This window comes from Martes martes (genome assembly GCF_963455335.1).
Source record: "Martes martes genome assembly, chromosome: 9".
Lineage (NCBI taxonomy): Eukaryota > Metazoa > Chordata > Mammalia > Carnivora > Mustelidae > Martes > Martes martes.
The window spans coordinates 37175875-37196111 of NC_137896.1; the positions used below are offsets into that span (position 1 = coordinate 37175875).

At 40.8% G+C, this 20237-nt stretch overlaps 1 protein-coding gene across 1 annotated transcript in view; it reads left to right on the forward strand.

Annotated features, from left to right (window-relative positions):
* The first annotated feature begins 3393 nt into the window (after positions 1-3393).
* SPTLC3 (serine palmitoyltransferase long chain base subunit 3) overlaps positions 3394-20237 on the forward strand; it is a 138003-nt gene continuing 121159 nt past the window's right edge. The window contains exon 1 of the mRNA XM_080814494.1: positions 3394-3830. Coding sequence (XP_080670620.1) covers positions 3714-3830 — 117 coding nt within the window. The 5' untranslated portion in view covers positions 3394-3713. The remainder of the gene's footprint in view (positions 3831-20237) is intronic.

Consider the following 20237-nt stretch of genomic DNA (forward strand, 5'->3'; position numbering starts at 1 on the left):
TTCTCTGTAGAGGAATCCCAGACTATCCAATCCCAGGAGGAATGGAGGTATTGTTTGATGTTTGCCTTTATTTAATAGACATAAGACTTTCAGGGATCAGGAGGCAAAATAAAAATTTATTTCTTATTTTGCTAATTCAATAAAATGTCTCAAACCATAACACCTTCTGTTATTTCTTTGTAGTGGTCAATGGTTGTCTGAAGGAGAGCTATCACGATATGTGGAAAAGGGACTTGCTCCGGACCCAGAGATTCTAGCCTGATCTCTCACCCCTGCTTCCGCACCATGGCCCTGTGTCGTTGGAAAGTCACTTAACTTGTGGCAACTTTGGCTTTTGCATCAGCATCACACTCCAATACATACGTAAAGATCAAGTCACAGAGAATGAATAGATTTCTAGACACCGTAAAATTCTGACCATTTATTTTGTTCATTTCCTCCCTTTTCTGCCAATGTTTTTGGAACATATTATCAAGCCTCTGAACATCTGGGCCAAAAATTCCCTTCAGAGAACAGCAGAAGGCCATGGTTAACTAATTTCATCTTTGCCTTTAATACACAAATGGACAGATTTCTTTTTACTTTCACTAATGGGGTATCTTGAGTAGAAGATATGAAGGTGCTTCTAACTCTTGGTTCCGGGGGATGGAGTCTGTGCTTGTCCCGTTCATTGTTGTATGGAAAAGCTTAGTGAATACTTAATACATTACAATTATTCAAATATTTATTAAGTTTATTGGTTAATCTGAAGTGTGTTTCATTATTCAGAGACACCAAATCATACCCAATATTTAGTTGGTGTTTAAGTGTTGCTTGATGTTTTGGTATGTTCAAGCTGCTATAACAACATACCCTATACTGGGTAGCTTATAACCAACAGAAATTTATTTCTTATGGATCTGGAGGCTAGAAGTCCAAGATCAAGGAACTGGAAGATTTGAGCCTACTTCTTAAATGGTTATCTTTTCACTGTCACCTCACCTGGCTGAAGGGGCAAGGGAGTTCTAATCTCATTTATGAGGAGTCCCCCAACAGGAACTAATCACCTCCCAACTGCCCCACTTCCTAATACCATCATCTTGGTGATCATAATCCCAGCCTGTAAATTTAGGGGGACACAAAGATTCAGACCATAGCAATCAATGTCCTTAAACTCAAAGCTACAACTCGACTCAAAGAGCCTGCCACACTAATCTTGAGTGGAGAAACAATGAGTCACTATGATTACACGTATGCACAGCACCTGATGTTAAATAGTTGATGTGTTGAGATGATTTTGTGCATATAACAATTCCCATACCCCAACACGGCAAGGAAAGTAGAAAAGTTTCAAGAATAAGAACATGTAGTAGGTATTTCCTGAAGGTTGGTGAACGATTACTTAATGTTGGTAATTGGGATGAGGGGAAACAAAATGATGCAGATTTCAGTTTTGTTTTAAGATGTTTTCTTTACATACAGTTTTTGTCCCCTTGTAAAAGGAAAATAAAGAAAAACAAAAAGAGGAGGAGAAGGAGACAGAAGGGTAGGAAAAAAGGAAAAAGAGGAAATTTGAAACACAAAAGGGAAGGAGAAGGAAGAAGAAAAGAAAAGAAGGTGGGAGAGAAATATCTAATGTTCAGAATTTAGTTACCTCAAAATCCTTATTCCAAAAATAATCTTGTATGGATCATTAGAGCTGAGTCAAAATAACACTGTGTCTTCAACTTGTCTTCCTAAGTAAGCTGGGGCAGTCAGGCCAGCAGTTATCAGTGTCCCTCCTACATTTTCTTTTCTTTTCTTTCTTTTTTTTTTTTTTTTTTTTAAGATTGTATTTATTTATTTGACAGGGAAAGACACAGAGAAAGAGGGAACACAAGCAGGGGGAGAGAGAGAGGGAGAAGCAGGCTCTCCGTTGTGTAGGGAGCCCAAGGTGGGCCTGGGATCATGACCTTAGCTGAAGACAGATGCTTAACAGCTGAGCCACCCAGGCACCCCCTCCCTACATTTTGCATAAGTCTAGAAGGAAATAGCCAACACAGATTTAGCCTCTGACTCCCAGCATAACAACCATGGAAGAGAGAGACCAGTAAAAAGCTAGTTCTGCTCTGATGACAAGTTGGAAGAAATGCAATAAAAAGTCTGAGTTTGAGACACCAAGGGGTGCGCACACTTGGGATTAGCCCCATCCCATCATTCAGCCCAAGACTTCATCTTATTCCTTTCACTCTCCTGGGGCAGAAAAGATGGCAACCCTCCTATGCAAATCATGGTTAGAAAAGGCTTTATCATCACCTCCGCCATAAGCCACATCTTCCTGGGGGGAAAACAAACCCTATCCAGGAGAGCTGAGAACCAAGAAATGAGGCTCTGACCACAGGGGCCATCTCTATTTCTCTGTTCTTGTTTTTTGCTGATGTGTGTGTCTCTGTTTTTGTCCATTGGCCCAATATATGGCTGGGGTTTTTATTCCCATGTGCCTGATGTTAAAAGGTCTCATTCAGGGGAACCGTAACAGTGGGCTTGGGAGGACGGAACAGGCTGTAAATGATTGACACTGTCCAACAAAGCACAATGCCATCTGATGGTGATAGAACGCAGACGCCTAATGCACTGAGAAAGTAAGAGTTAATGAGTAAACCACAGGTGTTCAGGACTGGGACACCGCAGTCACCACCTGCCTCATAACACCTGTGTCAGGAACAAACCCAAGCCACACATATCTTTCCCTGCTATCCCACTGGACGTTAGCCCACCAGAAATGTTTTTTTCCCTTCTTAGCTGAAGAAACGGAGGCAAAAGGAGAATAAATTGCTCTCCCAAAGTCACGTGATAATGCAACCTTCACAAGAAACTGAACTTTCTGTCTCCCAGATTTGTGAGCTCCTGGAATCCTTGATGAATTAATACCTCTCATTATATCCCTGGTTTTAACATCAGGTGGGTTCTGAATAGTATTATTATTATTATTTTTGGCCATTTTTGGATTATGGTAAAATCCACATGACACAAAATTTCCCATTTTAACCATCTTTAAGTGTACAGTTCAGTGGCGTGAAGTATGGTCACATGGTTGTGCAGCCATCACCGTCACCCACGGAACCAGCTGAAACTCTGTGCCCTTGAAACAGTAACTTCTCATTCTCCTCTTCCTCTGGGCAGTCCTGGCAGCCACTGTGAAGTGTTTTTTTCACAGGAAAAAAAAAAAAAAAGAGCAGTTTACAGCCAGCAGTTGTAATTAGATACAGGAGGGAGAGGGTGGGGGTAGACGTAAACTCGGAACGGACTACATGTAGGAGACCTTGACTGTGCTGTGTGTGTGTGTGTGTGCGTGCGTGCGTGCGTGCGTGTGTGTGTGTGTGTGTGTGTGTCTTTAAAAGATGCTCCACCTCCCAGCCCGCCTCCTTGCAATTTGCCACTGGGGTTTTGCAGTCTCCTGATTTCCTCTTGCCCCCCAAGGAGCCAGCATGGGCAATGTCCTTTGTAGTTTCTGGAGCAGGTCTGTTGCCCTGAAGGTTGCATTCTGAGCTGAGGAGTATAAAGGTAACCACTTGTTTTTCCTTTCAAAGATCTGCCCCAAAGATAGGCTGCGGCTCTCCTGGAAAGCCTGATCGGTAGGATTCCTTCAGGGGCTCAGCCCAAAGTGCTTCCTCCCATCCCTTCTCCAACTTCCAAACCAAAGCTTGCCAAGAACCTCTGGAAGGAAACCTGCTGGATTCTAGCATTTTGCACAAATGGCTAATCCTGGAGGTGGTGCTATTTGCAACGGGAATCTGCACAATCACGAGAAACAGAGTGACGGCTCAGCCAGTGGAAACTGCGTGAAGAATGGAATAGTAAAAGAAGCCCAGGTAAGAGACGAGCCCTCCCTGTAGTCTGAATGACTTGGACCTCTCTCCCTCCTCCTTCTCTCCGAGGCTGTTTGGAGCTGCCGCACTGAAAGTTCTTCCTCTGAAGTGCTTTATGTGTTTTGACACTTCGGCTAATTTCAGATGCTTGGCTACGAGAAAGTTGAGCCGTGGATGAAGGGGGTGCATGTCTCTGTACAAAAGCAGGCACACAGACCCGAGAGCCTTAAACTTCCCCCATTATGAACATACCTACTCAACTTTGTTGTGAGCATTTTGGGGGGCAAAGCGCTGACTGTTCAGACTGGTCCCCTGCATTTCCGTGCATCAAACGATCACAGCAGGCTACGCTCCTCGGGCTTGAGCAGGAAAAGAGCAGGGATAGTAAATGTGCTGAGGTGGTGTGGTGTGGGCGGCATTTTTCCCCAGTGCAGGAGAAATGCCTCTCTGGCTGAAAGGCGAATTCTTTGCCTTGTTTAGTGGAGTATTGTCATGGCTTACAGCTTGATTTGGGGCCAGAGCCCTTCTTTGAAGGGACATCACAGGCATTCCTTTCTGAGACACTTCAGAAAGGGTGGCTTATTGTTCACGCTGCACACAGGAACTAAACAGGCTTTTCATTGTTTTCCCATTTGATACTTTTTTGTCTTTCTTGGCTCTTGGCGCTGACAGAATGTTGGATGGGGATGTGCCGGGGAGGAGGAGAAACTTCAGAAATGTTGTCAGTGTGTTCAAAGAGGGAGCCGGGGTGTACGAGGCACCTGTGAAAAGGCAGTGCCCTCCTTCTCACGTAATGCCCTCTGCTAAAGCAGCACAGGTGAGCTCACCTGCTTCAGGAGCAAATTAGCATAGCCAAACAGGTGGCTTCACTCTTGGGAAATGCACAGCTGGGCAGGGAACCCGTGCAGTCCCGCATTACACATCCATCCCCGAGGAGCCAGCACCCACCCACGAAGAAGGTCAGATTGATCTAAGATCACAGGACAGGAATTGCTGGCTGGGGGCTGGCCCAGCACTCAGTGAATTGAATTTGTGCTTCCAGTTCGAAAAGGTGGGTGGGGAGGGGCACTCTGGAGCCTGGGCGGGAGGGGGGGGTCCCAAAATGTGTTCACCTCTTAGCAATAGGCATTACCCCAGGCTTGGACGGGTCCACTGACCCAGCAGAGTATCTGAAACGTATCACAATGTGAAGAGAGAACATTCAACCCCTATCTTCCCCAGAGGGCAATCCTAATAATATCCACCCTCTGTCTGTCAGTGTTGATTCAGACGGCTAACCACCCAGGATGCTCCTATCCCCTGACATGCTGGAAACACCGGCCACACACCCGCTCACCCTCTCATCCAGTCTGACCCTGAGGCCTCTCGTTTGGGCAGAAAGGCCTTCAAAGCTGTTCCTCTGTCTCTTTAGTTTATCTTGGTTTTGTAACCACCTTCTCATGTCTGAGGCTTGAAACTTAGCTCAATGGTTACAACCACTCCTAAGTAAAGATGAAACTCAAGATCCTCGAGATTCATTACTAAGTACTCCTGTAAGGTAGAAAATACCCTTGGACATCAAGGCCTGTCTCAGAGCAGAAGGAAACAGGAGGACTGCTGTTGCCTCTTCCAGAGCTCCCTCTGACGGGCCATCCAGAACCTGTTGGTTCAGATATATTTAGGTGTTCCTAAGTTGGAGTTGGCTTCCACTGAAAGCCTCAGTTATGACTTGAAAAATATTTTCCAGAAAGAATAAACCCGGCTGAGATCTTGGTGCAGGAAGACAGACAAGTGTCTCTGTTCGCCCTTGAGGAGGAGGTAGTCATCTTGACTACATGATCGTCGTCACTAGGTTTAGTACATTTTGCTTTAGAGACCTTCAACCAACAGATCTTAACCCAAACCCTTGACAGTTGGCAAGAGCAATTCATAAAGGCTTACAGATCTCCTGGGCCCGTGGTCTTCCCAACACGTTCTGCCAAGCTTAAGGTCATAGGAAGTAGAATCCAAGATTCTATCAGCTTCTCCCAAGATCCCCTCATGCTTTCTCTACCTGCTTCTTTGCAATCATACAGCAATACCTCTGTTTCTTTTATGTGTCACAGGACCCTGTGGGACTCTGAACAAAGGGTTGTTTGGCACAAAAAAGAGTATGCAAATCGTTGTTAGTCACTCTCTCCTTAGAACCTTCCTTCTCTTTGTCCCAGTGTAGCCTGGTTTCAACACCCTAATGGGAGAGCCCAGCTCACTACCCCGATATCAAGTTGAGCAAGGGAGCAGACTCCTTCTCTCTGGAAAACTTCTAGTTCCTTTCTGGAGTTTTTTGGAGCTTGACCCTGTTGTGTGTTGTTTTCTCTTTAAACCCCACATGACCTGAGGATGCACTGATTCCTGGTTTTCATCACTGATTAAGTCCCTTTATTTGTTCATTTGTAATATGTCATCCTACCTCCGACTTCTAACAGATGGAGCCTCAGTCAGTAACAGAACACTCTTGTCCTAAAGGATTTATTCTCTCTGCTCATGAGCATATCCATATAAATGATGGAAGGGCCCTTAATATCTTAACTCAAACTTGTTATTTCCTATTGATTTACTTAATACCCATAAAATTAACTGGGGATTACTATTCACATAATTGCTTTTTCAATCCCACTCATTAATCCTGACCTGGCTGTACATTCATATTAAGAAAGACTGAAGCTGGAGAGGTAGTCCTAGTGTCTTCTTTGTTCTAAATACTGCATCGCCTCCAAGTTACCTTTTCATGGGTTGGGGTCTTATTTTCCACTTGTTACCCTGATCCTATAGGATCAAGGAAAACTGTTGAACTTCTCCCTAATCACGCCTTCCCTAGAAAACAAAAATGTCCCGACATTAGAGTATTCTAATTTGCTGAGTTTTTGACCCTGAATGTTGTACTTTACAAAATGTAGTATAGACAGACCTGAGAGGTAGTTGCTCATTCTACCATTTATTTGTTCATGCACCAATATTTATTAAGAATCTCTTGTCCTTGGGACATATAAAGATGTACAAAATAGGACTATTTAGCTATTAGGAAAAAGCTTATATGCAAATTGAGCAATAAATACATTAAGTTAAATGATGGTACAGGACAAGAGCTGTCACAAAGCAACTATGATTTAAGGACAAATGAGTGGTACAGATATTAAATACCGGAAGTTCAGAGAGAAGAAAAACAAAGGCCTCTATCAGTGAGATGCTACATACCAGGACTCGACTAAACACTTTACATAGCAATCTCCTGGGCTCTCATTCCAACCCCGTGAAGTGGTAGCATCATGCCCAATTTACAGATGAAAAAACACAAAAGATTAAGGAACCTGTGCAGAGTTACAAGCCCCATAGTCAGGATTTGAACCCAAATCCATATTGCTCCAAAGCCAGTTCCCTCTCTACTATATTCTAAGAAGCTCCAGGTTGGGACGGCCCATGATGGCTTTGTAGAGCAGGGAGGACTCAGACTGAATTTGGAGACATTTGAAATGGCAAAGCAAATAAGGCATTTATTCCTGGGGGCCAAATAAAGAAAAGAAGAGAGAGGAACCCCAGAGATGAATGTGAGCATTGCTAGGTGAGGGGCAGGGGAGAAGAGGTCATAAATCATTCCAGACAGGAAGGGGGGTGGGGGAAGCAAAGGCTGTGAGGCATGACAGAGTGCAGAACATTTGAGACACTTCTCTCAATTTGGTGAGGCTTCAGCATAAGAGAAAGGGCCATGCCCAGTTGGTACTCAATAAAAGTTCCCTGAAGAGGAAAGAATAGGCAGATTTTTGGAAATCCTTCCTAGCTCTGTAACCATTGAATATGAGCCTCTGTTCTCCTTACTTTTTCATATCCTTCTGAAGCCCACAATGTCCTGGTACATCTGCTTTTCTGTTACAGTATAAACTTCTGGACAGTGAGAACCATGACTTACAGTTTAATTGCACATAGTGGTAGCTCCCTGACAGGCCCTTGTTACACCTCCATCCATACCAAATTTCGTGTCTGTGGGGGTCGTCTAAGCTGTGGGGGTCGTCTAAACCACTGATGGAGACAGTGGTCAATAATCTCACCAATTATAAAGAGAACTCATAAACTACAAGTTTTGGAGATTCCTTGCAATTGCTCTGAATGCTCATCCACTCTTGTGTCCTACAATCATTTTCTACTAGCTTTTGTGTTTTGGTTCTCATTTCCTTTAACATATCCTCAACGTGACAATGTTTCTCTGTGATCTCCTTAAAGAGTCTCATTTTTTCACGGGCTCATCATTCTAAAGCATTCCCGTATGTCAGATGCTACAGCCATTCAGATGAAAATATTCTGTCTTCATTTATAGTAGCTCATCAACGTGACAGATAAGTAAATAAATAACTATAATATTTAATGACAAGTTCTATAATAGATGTTGCAATTATTTATTACTGAATAACAACTACTCCAATACCCCCAAAATTCAATAGTTTTAAACAGTTGCTGATTATTTCTGTGGGCTATGAATTCAGGCAAGTCTTGGTAGGGATGGCTGTCTGTGCTCCATATGATGTTTAATGAGCATCCTGTATGGACCCACTGAGACCTTAGTGCTGGCTGTTGTTTGGGGAACCTTGTATCTCCTTCACAGGAGAGACCATGTGGTCTCTCAGTATCAGTAGAGTAGCTCGACCTTCTTTAAATGAAGCCTAGCTTCCAAGAGAGTGAAAATGGAAACCACACTCCTCTTAAGGCTTAGGCTCACTTCTACCACATTCTGTTGTCAAAATTAGTCACAAGATGCAAGGGGAAGAGACATGGGCTTTCCTTCTTAATGAAGCAAGCTTGCAAAGTCACATTACAAAATGTTGTGAGGGATCAGAGGAACTATTGTGACCATCTTTGGAAACAGTTCATCACAGCAGAGATCTATGAACCATGTTTCGAAATACACAGAAGGAAGGGGGCATCTGACCTAGGATAGGAAGGCAAAGAAGTCACTCTTGGCCTGACTTTTAAAGGAAGAGTAACCAGGCACGGGTCATGGAAAGGCATCCTAAACAGAAGGAAACACTCTTAGAAAGATACAAAACATCAAGACATGTTGTGTTTGGTCATTGGATGTTGAGTAAATGGGACTAAGTTTTGGATGTTTAATGGAGATAAGCAAGTAATAAGCCTGTAAAAGTAGGTGGGATAAGCTCATAAAATACCCTTTTCTTAGTTTACATTCCCCCAAGAAACAGACTCAGACATAAGGATTTGAGACAAGAAACTTATTTGGGAGGTGAACCCAGGTATTAAGGGAATGGAGAAGTGAGACACAGAAGAAAAGGAAGTCAATATATTCATGAACAGGTTACCACTGTTGGCAACTAGGGCTCAGGTTTTCTTTTATTTGGGGGGGGGGGGGCAGCAGCAGGCAACTTGATAATGGTGTAGAATGTGCCTCAAAGTTATTCCAACTAAGTCACAAGAAAAAGAGGTATATGTAACTAACACCTGTCCTTCATCAGTTGAGGGACTCTCCCAGGAACATTAACAATAGAGCACTCCTAGCCTGACTAAATAGGACCAGAGATAGCCCTCAAACTGAGTTATAGGTGCATGTAGCAAGAAATCATTAGAATGCCAAGAGATCTGGATAGCAACAAAAGTGTATAACCATATATATTTGTAATGAGGGAGTTTTGAGAAGAGAATCAACATGATCAAATGTGGTTTTCTCAGGCTGTGTGGGTTTTATCTCTGGTGACTTTTATAACATGGCATTGTGGATTATCTTTGGCCTAATGGACTAGTCATTATGGAAGACTAGATTATGCTATTAAGCAACATATTTAGAACCTCCTACTACTGTAGCTGGCAATGGAGAAAACAAAAGGAGTATGTCAGGGTTGAATATCATTAACATGATTTTCTCCCTTTGCATTCAAAGAAACTTGAAAAAGTAGAAATTGTGAAGAAAAATGTGGTGGACTTTATCTACATAAAAATCTAAAACTCTGTATGGGAAAAAAAACATAAAGAACAACGAATAAAAATCAATTGGAAAAAGTAATTGAAATAAAAGCTCCATTTACACTAGCATCAGAAAAATGTTTTACTTGGGAATGAATGTAAGAAGTGAAAAATCAATTTGAAGAGAAAATCTAGTTTTGAAGAGCAGCATTTAAATGCTGCTGAGGGACATAAAAGCAAACTGGAATAAGTGTAAAGGCATACAATCTTCATGGATAGGAAGATTCAAGATAAAAACTATATTAATTCTGCCTAAATTAATCCATAAATTTCATGTGAGCCCAATAAATGAAATAACATCATTTTTTTGAGCCAGATGGAATGACTTTTAAAAATAATGTGGAAAAATTAACAAACAAGAATAAACAGCAAGTTTATGAAAAAGGATGATATTGAGAGGGAACCAGCACTACCAACTAATAAACCATGTTATGCAGTGTAAGAAATAGAGTAGTTTTATGGTAGCACATGGAACACACAGATAAATTTTGTATTAATTGTTAAAATTAATCCATAATAGTGCTAAAAATATAAATTTTTAATAATAGTTGCATGTAGAAACTATAATAGGAGCCATAAAAAAAAACATTGAAAATTTGATGACATAAAAATCAAATATTTCTTGGGGCACCTGGGTGGCTCAGTGGGTTGAAACCTCTGCCTTCAGCTCAGGTCAAGATACTGGGGTTCTGGGATCGAGCCCCATGGCAGGCTCTCTGCTCAGCGGGGGTCCTGCTTCCTCCTTTCTCTCTGCCTGTCTCTCTGCCTACTTGTGATCTCTGTATGTCAAATATATAAATAAAATATTTTAAAAAATCAAATATTTCTTTCTGCATGGCAAGAAAACAAAAATAACACCATAAAATAATCAGAAGGTAAATTACAGACTAGGAAAAATGTTTGCAATTCATATCATGAAATGTAACATATATATATATATATATATATATACACACACACACACACACACACACATATATATGTGTATATATACATAAACTTTCAGAAGCCAATACAAAAAAATGTACAAAACCAAAGCAAAAAAATATAGGGAAAGATATGAAGAAAGTCCAAGTGGAAATACATAAGGTAAGAAATGGGAAAAGATCAGGGAAGTGAGAACAGGGAAGGAAAGGAATATACTAGAATCAGTTTTCCATGAGAAGGGAAAGAAAAGATCGTATTTCATGTTGTATCTGTATGATATAAAAGCAAGTTGAGGGGTGCCTGGGTGGCTCAGTGGGTTAAGCCTCTGCCTTTGCTTAGGTCATGGTCTCAGGATCCTGGGATCGAGCCCCGTGTCAGGTTCTCTGCTCAGTGGGGAGCCTGCTTTCCCCCCTCTCTCTCTGCCTGCTGCCCCGCCTACTTGTGATCTCTATCTCTGTCAAATAAACAAATAAAATCTTAAAAAAAAAAAAAGGCAAGTTGAAACTTAATTGGTATAATCTAATTATTTTGATCACTTCAATTATAATAGTAAGGTCAATAAATAACATTATTGGTAATTGCTCCCTACCAAGTCCTTTTATAAAATTTGCCCCATTTAATTATCATAACAATACTGCCAAATGGATATTATGAGCCATGTTTGTATAGATGAGGAAAGTGAGGCTCTGATAACATAAATAAGTTCCCAAGGTCACACAGCTAGAAGAAAACTGGGACATAAACTCTACATCTTACCCCTTAGCTAATTTCTTTTTATTCCAACACTTTGCCTTAGACCCCATGATATTATCTGCTTTCAATTAAAACTAAGTCTAGAAACCTTTACTTTAAGCACTGAAAATAATTCCAGTTGCCTCAGTTATCAAAGAAAAGAAAGAGTCTTATGCTTTCATTGTGACCACAAATAGTTTAGATTATCATGCTCCCATTCCTAATACATGTTGGCCTATAGTTAAGAACCTTGGGAGGTAATCAAGAAAATAATAACTATAATAATCTCCAACATGTATTGAGTCTTTCTAAATGCATTCTAAGTGCTTTGAATTCATCATCTGCAACATTCCTCTGAGGAATGTTAAAAGAAAATAAAATGGGTCTGATAATAAGAGTATCTATCTGAGGTAGATACTCTTATTATCAGACCCATTTTATTTTATTTTGTTTTATTTTATTTTATGATTTTATGTATTTATTTATTAGAGAGAGAGAGAAAGCACACAGGGATGGGAAAGGTGGCAATGGGTGGTCAAGGAGACACCTCGCTGAGCTTGGAGCCCAGGAGGACTCCCTCCCATGACCCTGAGATCATGACTTGAGCTGAGATCAAGTCATATGCTTAACCTACTGAGCCACCCAAGCAGCCCTATCAGACTCATCATAGAGGTCTGATAGAAGGAACAGAAAGTTTAAGTAAGTTAACCATGGTCCTCAGCTCACAAGTATCAACTCTGGGTTTGGAAACTAGGTTTGTCTAATTCTAGAACCCAAGTCCTTAGTCTACACTGCTTCTCTAACCACAAGATATTAATAGAAATAGAATTCATACCATCTTCCACAGGGAAGGGGAAAACTGAACTCAGCCTTGAAGGGCAGACTCAGTGTGGGTTAAAGGCATTGTGGATTATTTTGCTTTCTTTATTGTTCTTAATGAAAATTTAGCTTAGCACCAAACTGTCACATACCAGAGCTTTCAATACAAAACATAGTCCACTCGTGGACAAACTACATCAATGCACTGGCCATCCCCCACCCCACTGTTCACTTTAAACAACTCTGAACTTAAAGAAAATAGACCCACGTAACTCTAAGTCATATGGACTCAGACTGAGCCCCAGATGTAGCTCTGAAGATTATTCAGTTTTTAGAAGCTTCTTTAAGGGCACATGGCCACCCTGAATAGGTAGTTAAATTAGCACAGGATTTCCTGGTTATAGTAACATCTTGGACATGTGATGTGATATATGAAGGACAGTGTGCAAATTCTTTGGGGTATTCCCATTGAGAGATAGAATCTATTCCACTCCCTTTGAATCTGGGCTGGACCTAATGACTTACTTGGCCAACAGCATGAGACAGAGGGGATAATCTGGAACTTCTGATACTAAGTGACAGGAAGCCTTGTAGCTTGAACCTAGTCCTCGTAGAACACTCCCTCTTGGAACCCAGCCACCATGCTTGGAGAAAGCCCAAGCAGTCCCAAAGAGAAGTCCAAGTATGTCCTTGCTATGCCCCTGGCTAAGATGCAGCACCAATGTAGACTGTGTGAGTAAGCTACCTTGGAGGTAGGTCCTCCAGCCCCGGTGTCTATCTGCTCCTATTGATACTTCATGCCGTAGAGATGTGTTGTCCCCACTGAGCCCTGCTCAAATTATAGACTCCTGAGCAAACAAATGATGTTTTAATGGTTGCAATGGTTTGTTAAACTGCAGGAGATAAAGGAGCCGGTGGATATTCTCTTTCTTTGAAATGCCCAGAAAAATCCCTCTGCAATCTCACTTAATAACCATTTTTAGTGCTGACATTTGCATTTTGAGGGAAGAGTTTGTTTGGGCCATCCATTTGCATTTAACCTGTGGCAAAGATGTCTTTCCCAAAGCTGTACACTTTTATTTTGTTTTGCTTATGTTTTGAAATAAGGACAGTATGCTTTGAGATGAGGGTCTGGTGGGTATATCCAAATACCAAATACGAGAAATGCAAATATCACCAGTGCAAAAACACCATCATTTGAATGCTATCAAATTTGATGTGTAATTATTCAACCGGAGGAGGCTGTAATTCAATGCATTATCTATGAAGAAAGAGCTGACTCAGAAGTATATGTGTGTTCAGGTGCAGATGTTTTTATTAATTGAAAGAATACATGTTTTTAATTAATATATTTAATATCAACCAATTAAATACTAATTTTATCTATTTGTTAAAGTTTCCTAGAACAACTTTCCCTTTGGAAGTACTGCTAAAGATAGATTGATATTAACCTAATTACTTCCGAGAAATCAATTTATTTATTTATTTCACAGATATCACAAGTAGGCAGAGAGGCAGGCAGAGAGAGAGGAGGAAGCAGGCTCCCTGCTGAGCAGAGAGCCCGATGTGGGGCTCGAGCCCAGGACCTTGGGATCATGACCTGAGCCGACGGCAGAGGCTTTAACCCACTGAGCCACCCAGGCACCCCTAAGTACACTTAATCTTTTTATTATGTATTGTTGTATTTGTCTCAGTGGACCTGAACTAATGTAGTTTTTCTGGAATTCTGAAGTATACCAACCCATAAATTCATGTGAGGAGGAGCTGTTGCCGCCAAATTAGAAACAAATTAAATTAGACTAACCATTTAAAAACAACAACAACAACAACACTGTAAGCAAAGCTCTGAGAAGTATTCAAAATCGTTCTCCACAATCTACTTTATTCATCACACTGCCAATCTGAATATTGCAGCCTCAAAAGTTTTACCGTATTGGGTGACAGAACTTGTGATTTTCAAAAGAAGCTGGAAATCCAAATGGGGTAGGAAGAGGTGCCAGAGAGAAAACTATCCTGATTTTTAAGTATTGGCATCTAATCTTTAAAAATCCAAATAGTGTGGATTTCAAGGATACATTGCTACCAGCCACAAATCTGTAACCCCTGAGCTATAGCAAATAGGATGGGAAAACTAAGAGGTCGTTAATTGAAATATTTTATTTGAAAATTGTTCAGGGAATTTGGGTCTTCTTAACTTAGACTTTATATTTTTAGAAAGCAGTAGATGAGTCTCACATCTTCATTTTCCTGAGTTTTTATATTAACATTTGATCCTAAGATGTGTAAGTCTGAGGAAAAAGTACGACCAACCACACATACTTGGTTTCCCTGACCAAATATTAGGTCCCATTTGTCGAAATGTCCTAGAACTGACAATATTTTATTGGTCAAATCTCATCTTCAAGCTTCATAGGAAGTGACATACAAACCTTACATTAGATAATGCAATCATAAGGCCTGGTCACTGTTATTGTTCTCTATATATGCTATAACTGGGCCTTCAAAAGTTGCCTTAAAAAAGATTTTGTGTGGGACGCCTGGGTGGCTCAGTGGGTTAAAGCCTCTGCCTTCAGCTCAGGTCATGATCCCAGGGTCCTAGGATCGAGCCCCGCATCGGGCTCTCTGCTCAGCAGGGAGCCTGCTTCTCCCTCTCTCTCTGCCTGCCTCTCTGCCTACTTGTGATCTCTGTCTGTCAAATAAATAAATAAAATCTTTAAAAAAAAAAAAAAAAGGCTTTGTGCAAGTCATGATCATCCTCGTAACCACAAGTTATACCTGACTGTTCTTTCTCTGCCTTGTGGGGCTTAGCCTCTTAGAAGTCAAGGGTCCTCTTGAGAAGGGGATAGATACTTCCTATGGAAAGATGAGTGTGTCCATGAATCACAGAGCTTTCCATGTAGAGAATTCATGCCAACCCTGATTTTCTCAGATCCCCAGGTTAAGAACCTCAGCTCTGGAGTGCCTTTACTAATTAGGCTACATCTGCTCTCACAACCCAACCAGAAAAACCAGCAAGTCAATCTCTCCAGAGAAGATAGGGTAAGGGATTCATAAGTTGATTCACCAAGGAGAAAAACACATGTAACTCAAAGCCATTCAGGTGACAAGCCCTACATGTGTATTTACTTATTTGGAAAATTTATGTTAGAATTTTGCCTTCTAAAACTCTGCAAAGTATTCATATTTCTTTTACTATAAAACTACTTTTAAACCCTCCACTTAAAACCTTGAGTAAAACTGAACTCAAAGTTAAAAGGTATTTTCTTTTCTGGTGGCTTTTCACACCCCAGCAACCCTCAGGATTTCCCAGGAAATCACTTAAGGAGGAATGGATAGCAGGAAGACCAATATTCAATACCACATAGAGCTGGTTTTTTGAGTCCCAGCTCTGCGCCTTACTTTGACATTCAGTCAGTCAGCATATTCATGATCCTACTTCCAGAGTATATCCAGAATCTATTTCTCACCTTCACACAGCAACCATCCTAGTCTCAGCCACCGTTACCTCTCACCTGGATTGTTACAGGAGGTTCACCTCTTCTCTCTGTGTTCCAGGTACCTATTGCTGGCATAACCAACCATCCCAACACATAGTGGCATTAAACAATAATCATTTTATTATGCTCATAGATCCTGATGGTCAGGAAGTCAGAAAAGACACATCAGGACGGCTCCTGTTCTGTTCCATGATATCTGGGGCCTCAACTGGGATGACTCTGTTGGCTAGGATCTGGAACAGCTGGGCCAGAAGGATCTGTCTCCAAAATGGCTTCCTCACTCCCATGTCTGGCTTCAAGGTTGGAATGGCTGAAAGAAAAGACAAGTAGGGATTACCAATGTGGCCTCTCTAGCAGAAGGTCTTTGAGAGTGTTTTCTAGTAAATGGAGTAGAAATATCATGGCCTTTTGTGACCTAGCCTCAGAGGTCAGCTTCACTTCTACCCTACTCTATAGTTTGAGATAGGGACAAGCGAGCCCACATGGTTCAAGGGGGAAGGGCCTCCCCTCACCCCAATTTCCTAATGGGAAGAAGATCAAAGAATTCATAGACAAATTTTAAAACCACCATATTCTGCTTTTACCTCTGCCTTCCCATCTACCATCACCAGAAAGACTGTTTTCAACAGAACAGCTAGAGGGATCTCGTTGAAATGGAATCCAAAGATGTCACTCTTCTAACCAAATCCTTCCATGGCTCCCATTTTACTCAAAAACAAAATCCTTACAATGATCTAATAAGGCCCCATGGCTTTGTCCTCTTAGACTCATGTCCTCCTCTTTTCCCCAGTTCTTAATCTATTCCAGCCACACTAGAGTAAGCAGGCCATACACATCCTCCCATCTGGGGACATTCATACTTCCTCTCCTGTATGCCCTTCCCAGATGTCCGCATACCTGCACCCTTCCTGCTCTCAAGTCCTCACTCAAATGTTACTATCTCTGTGAGATATAAGCTCACAACCTTATCAGAAACTGCAAACCTTCTCACCCCTTCCCTTCCTTCCTGATTGTTTTCATTTGTCCTTAACACTGTATACACACACACACACACACACACACACACACACACTGATTTCCAATCTTTTGCCTGCTTCATCCTCTAGAATATAAGCACCATGTGGGCAGGGATTTTTGACTTATTTACAGCTGAATCCCCAGCACCTAGACCAGAGTCTGTACATAGTACAGACTATATTATGCTTGATAATATCTGTAGAATGAACAAAAACCACCTATTTGTGTTAATCTGTTGTTTGTAAGAATACTATTTTAGCTTATTTTGTTTGCTATTTAAATTGCCATTTGCTTTCCATATGCCTTGTTCTTTAAAATATAGGGAAAGCCCCACTTAATGTGATATACAGGCTTCTTTGTATATTTCAAAGTGTAAAACCTCTTACTGATTAAATTATAGGGCTCCTAACCTTTGTTGGAGAACATGGTCACTCTTTACTGTCCTCTTTTTAAAAATTACCAAACCACTAGATTATTTTTTAAGACCAGGTAGCTACACACTTTTATACTGCTATACAGATATTATATATATGCTAGATGTGGGATCAGGGAACATGCTTTAAGCAAGTGGAACTTTTTGAAGTAAATGAAAATAGAAATTAAATATCACTGACCCATCCTGATGATTCCCGTTTCTTAGTAGGAGATGAAACACACCTGGATTAGAGAGAAAATGACACATACCTCAGGGTATATAAGCCTGTCATCTGGTTTTAATAAAACTCTGCATTCTTAGGGTTGAATGCCCAAATAAAGTCAGTACAATCTGTTCTCGCATGAATGTCCCTGTATATAAAATGATTTTTAAAATATCATTTAACAAATGTTTACATCACACAACATGCTAAGAACCTTACAAATACTACTAACTCACTGTTCCTCACAACAACTATGTGAGTTTGATACTCTTACTCTATCCCATTTCTTAGATGAGTCAACTGAACATATAAAAATTAAGTAAATTTGCCTAAGAGTAAACCTCTAGTTAGTAGTGCTGGGCTGGCCCCAAGTTCTATGTTTTTATCCCTAGGGGGAAAAAAAATGCCTTTTTCTCAAATGTCTTATTGTGAATATTTGCAAAATCACATAAAAATTAAAGGAGTTCTATAGTAAATATTCATATACTTACCACCTAGATTCTCCAATTAACATTTTACTGTTTTTATTTTATTATATATCTATCCATCTATCCATTCTTTTATCCACTTATCAATCTTTCTGTTTTATGCATTCCAAAGAAAGTTGTAGAATCAGTACACTTCACCCCAAATCTTTCTGCATGAATATCATGTGGTTTCAATAGTTGTCTACAGTTCTTTTCTCTCCCCTTCTTTTGAGGTAAAATCTACATATAATAAAATGGACAAATCTGAATTCCACCACTCAATAAATTTTGACCTACATTGCCTTTTGATTGTTCTTATCGGGAAAATTTCATAATATAGTTTTGACTCTGGAAAGATCTTATAAAGCTGTCCACTTAACATCAGAGAGTTTAATCTCTGGACAAAATGTAACCAAACCAAATGAGAGTTCATCCATCCAGTGTGCAGCAAGCCAAGAAAAACTGACACAGAGCTTTGGCTGTGAAGGAAGATGGGCTATTTATTGGGTGATGTCACCCAGGAGAACAGGAAGCTAACACTCAAAAATCCCAAACTCCCCAATGGTGCACAAGTCAGGGTTTTTAAGGACAAAATTGGGGGCGGGTGTCTTCTGAGAAGGTGAACACTGTTGATCTGAGGCCCATTGAAGTCATGTTAATAGATGTTACCTAGTTGCTTCTGGTGCCCCTCTGTCTGGTCTTATGGAGGCCTATTGCCTCTCAAAAGACTTGGAATTGGAAAAATACCTTTGTTCTTCATGTTGGATATTCTGTTAATTGTATCTGGTTCTTGTTCATTCAGGATAGTACTGCCTGCATGTATTCAAACTATTTGTACATGCATAAGCTAATGAGTTTGCATTTCTGTATGTTTCCTTGAATGACAAAGAAGCATTCTTATTTCTTGAGCCTGGGTCTATATGTCCCCTGGCTGGTCCATTCATGCCTGGGAATGATATGACCTCTATGTTCATTCTTCCATTTGAACTAGCAAGATGGATGCTGGCTTCAAAAAGAAGTGAGTAATGTGTAAATTGGCATCTCCTGAGTTAAAAGAAGGCTCAACAGAAGGTTTGTCTAGAGAAACTTCCCTGTTGCACACATAGAATTCCAAAGGGATTAAGAGCCATTTTGCTTTTTTGGCCTTCGTATAATCCATCTGGAAGAAAGAGACTTCAGTTTAGAAATCCCTACAATTCCACTCCATCCTTTGTCTTCTTACAGATGGAGGAACGAAGGTCAACAAAGCTAATTGATTACCTCCAAGGTCACACCAGTGTGAAGACCCCCTCCCCAGCCACATAGGGTTAAAGCAAATAGCTAGGGACGACAATATCCAAAGACTCAAAGTGGTATCTGTTATTTCAAATTCATTAGCTTCCCCTTTCAAAATTAATATCTCAAAATTGCATTTGTCTCATGTAAGAAGTAAAGCATCTCCTTTCCTATTTCCCAAAATAAAAGCCACATGTGGAAAGCTTTTTTTGTGTGTGTGTGTGTATCTGAGAACAGCATGTCAGAAAAATCAATATTAATTAGAGTGAATGATTGCGACGATGTGGTTTTATGCTTTTTGAAATAGTACTGTTAATCCTCACAATGGGTTTTCGAATTTCACACATAAGGATCCAAGGTTTGAAAAGGTCAGACAGTCACTCACATGGCTAGTAAGTAGTGGACCCAGGATCATCTGACTCCTAATGTCACTGTTGGCCCTGTGTAGACTTGAATTCCAGCTTTGCGTTGGTAGCTCTGTAATCTTGAGCAAGTGGCATAATCCCTTTGTGCCTCAGTTTCCCCATCTGGAAGGGAGGGTCAGTTGCCCACAGTAGTAAGTGACTTGACAGTACACTCTTCCCTGATTTCCTTCCCTTCCCTATCTCATTCTCCCTCTCTACCAGTGCTTCCTGGGGTCACTTTCTAGATAAGCAACCCCCATTTGAGTCTTTTCCTCAGGGTCTGCTTCTGGGGAACCCAAAATTAAGACAATGATTTCTTAAAAACTTAACAATTCTTTGCCCTTTCAACTCTCAGCATCAAGTACCCAGATCCTTATAACTGTACAATCAGCCTATATCCAGGATCTTACTGGATTCATACAACAGATAGAATGACTGTTATTGGCCCATTTTAGGGATGAAAAAACCAGGGCTTAGAAAAATAATGAGGCCAATCAAAAGAAATGAAATCTTGCCATTTGCGACAATGTGGATGGAACTAGAGGGTATTATGCTTAGTGAAATAAGTCAATGTCATTCTCCGAAAGACAACTATCATATGATCTCCCTGATATGAGGAAGTGGAGATGCAATGTGGGGGGTTTGGGGAGTA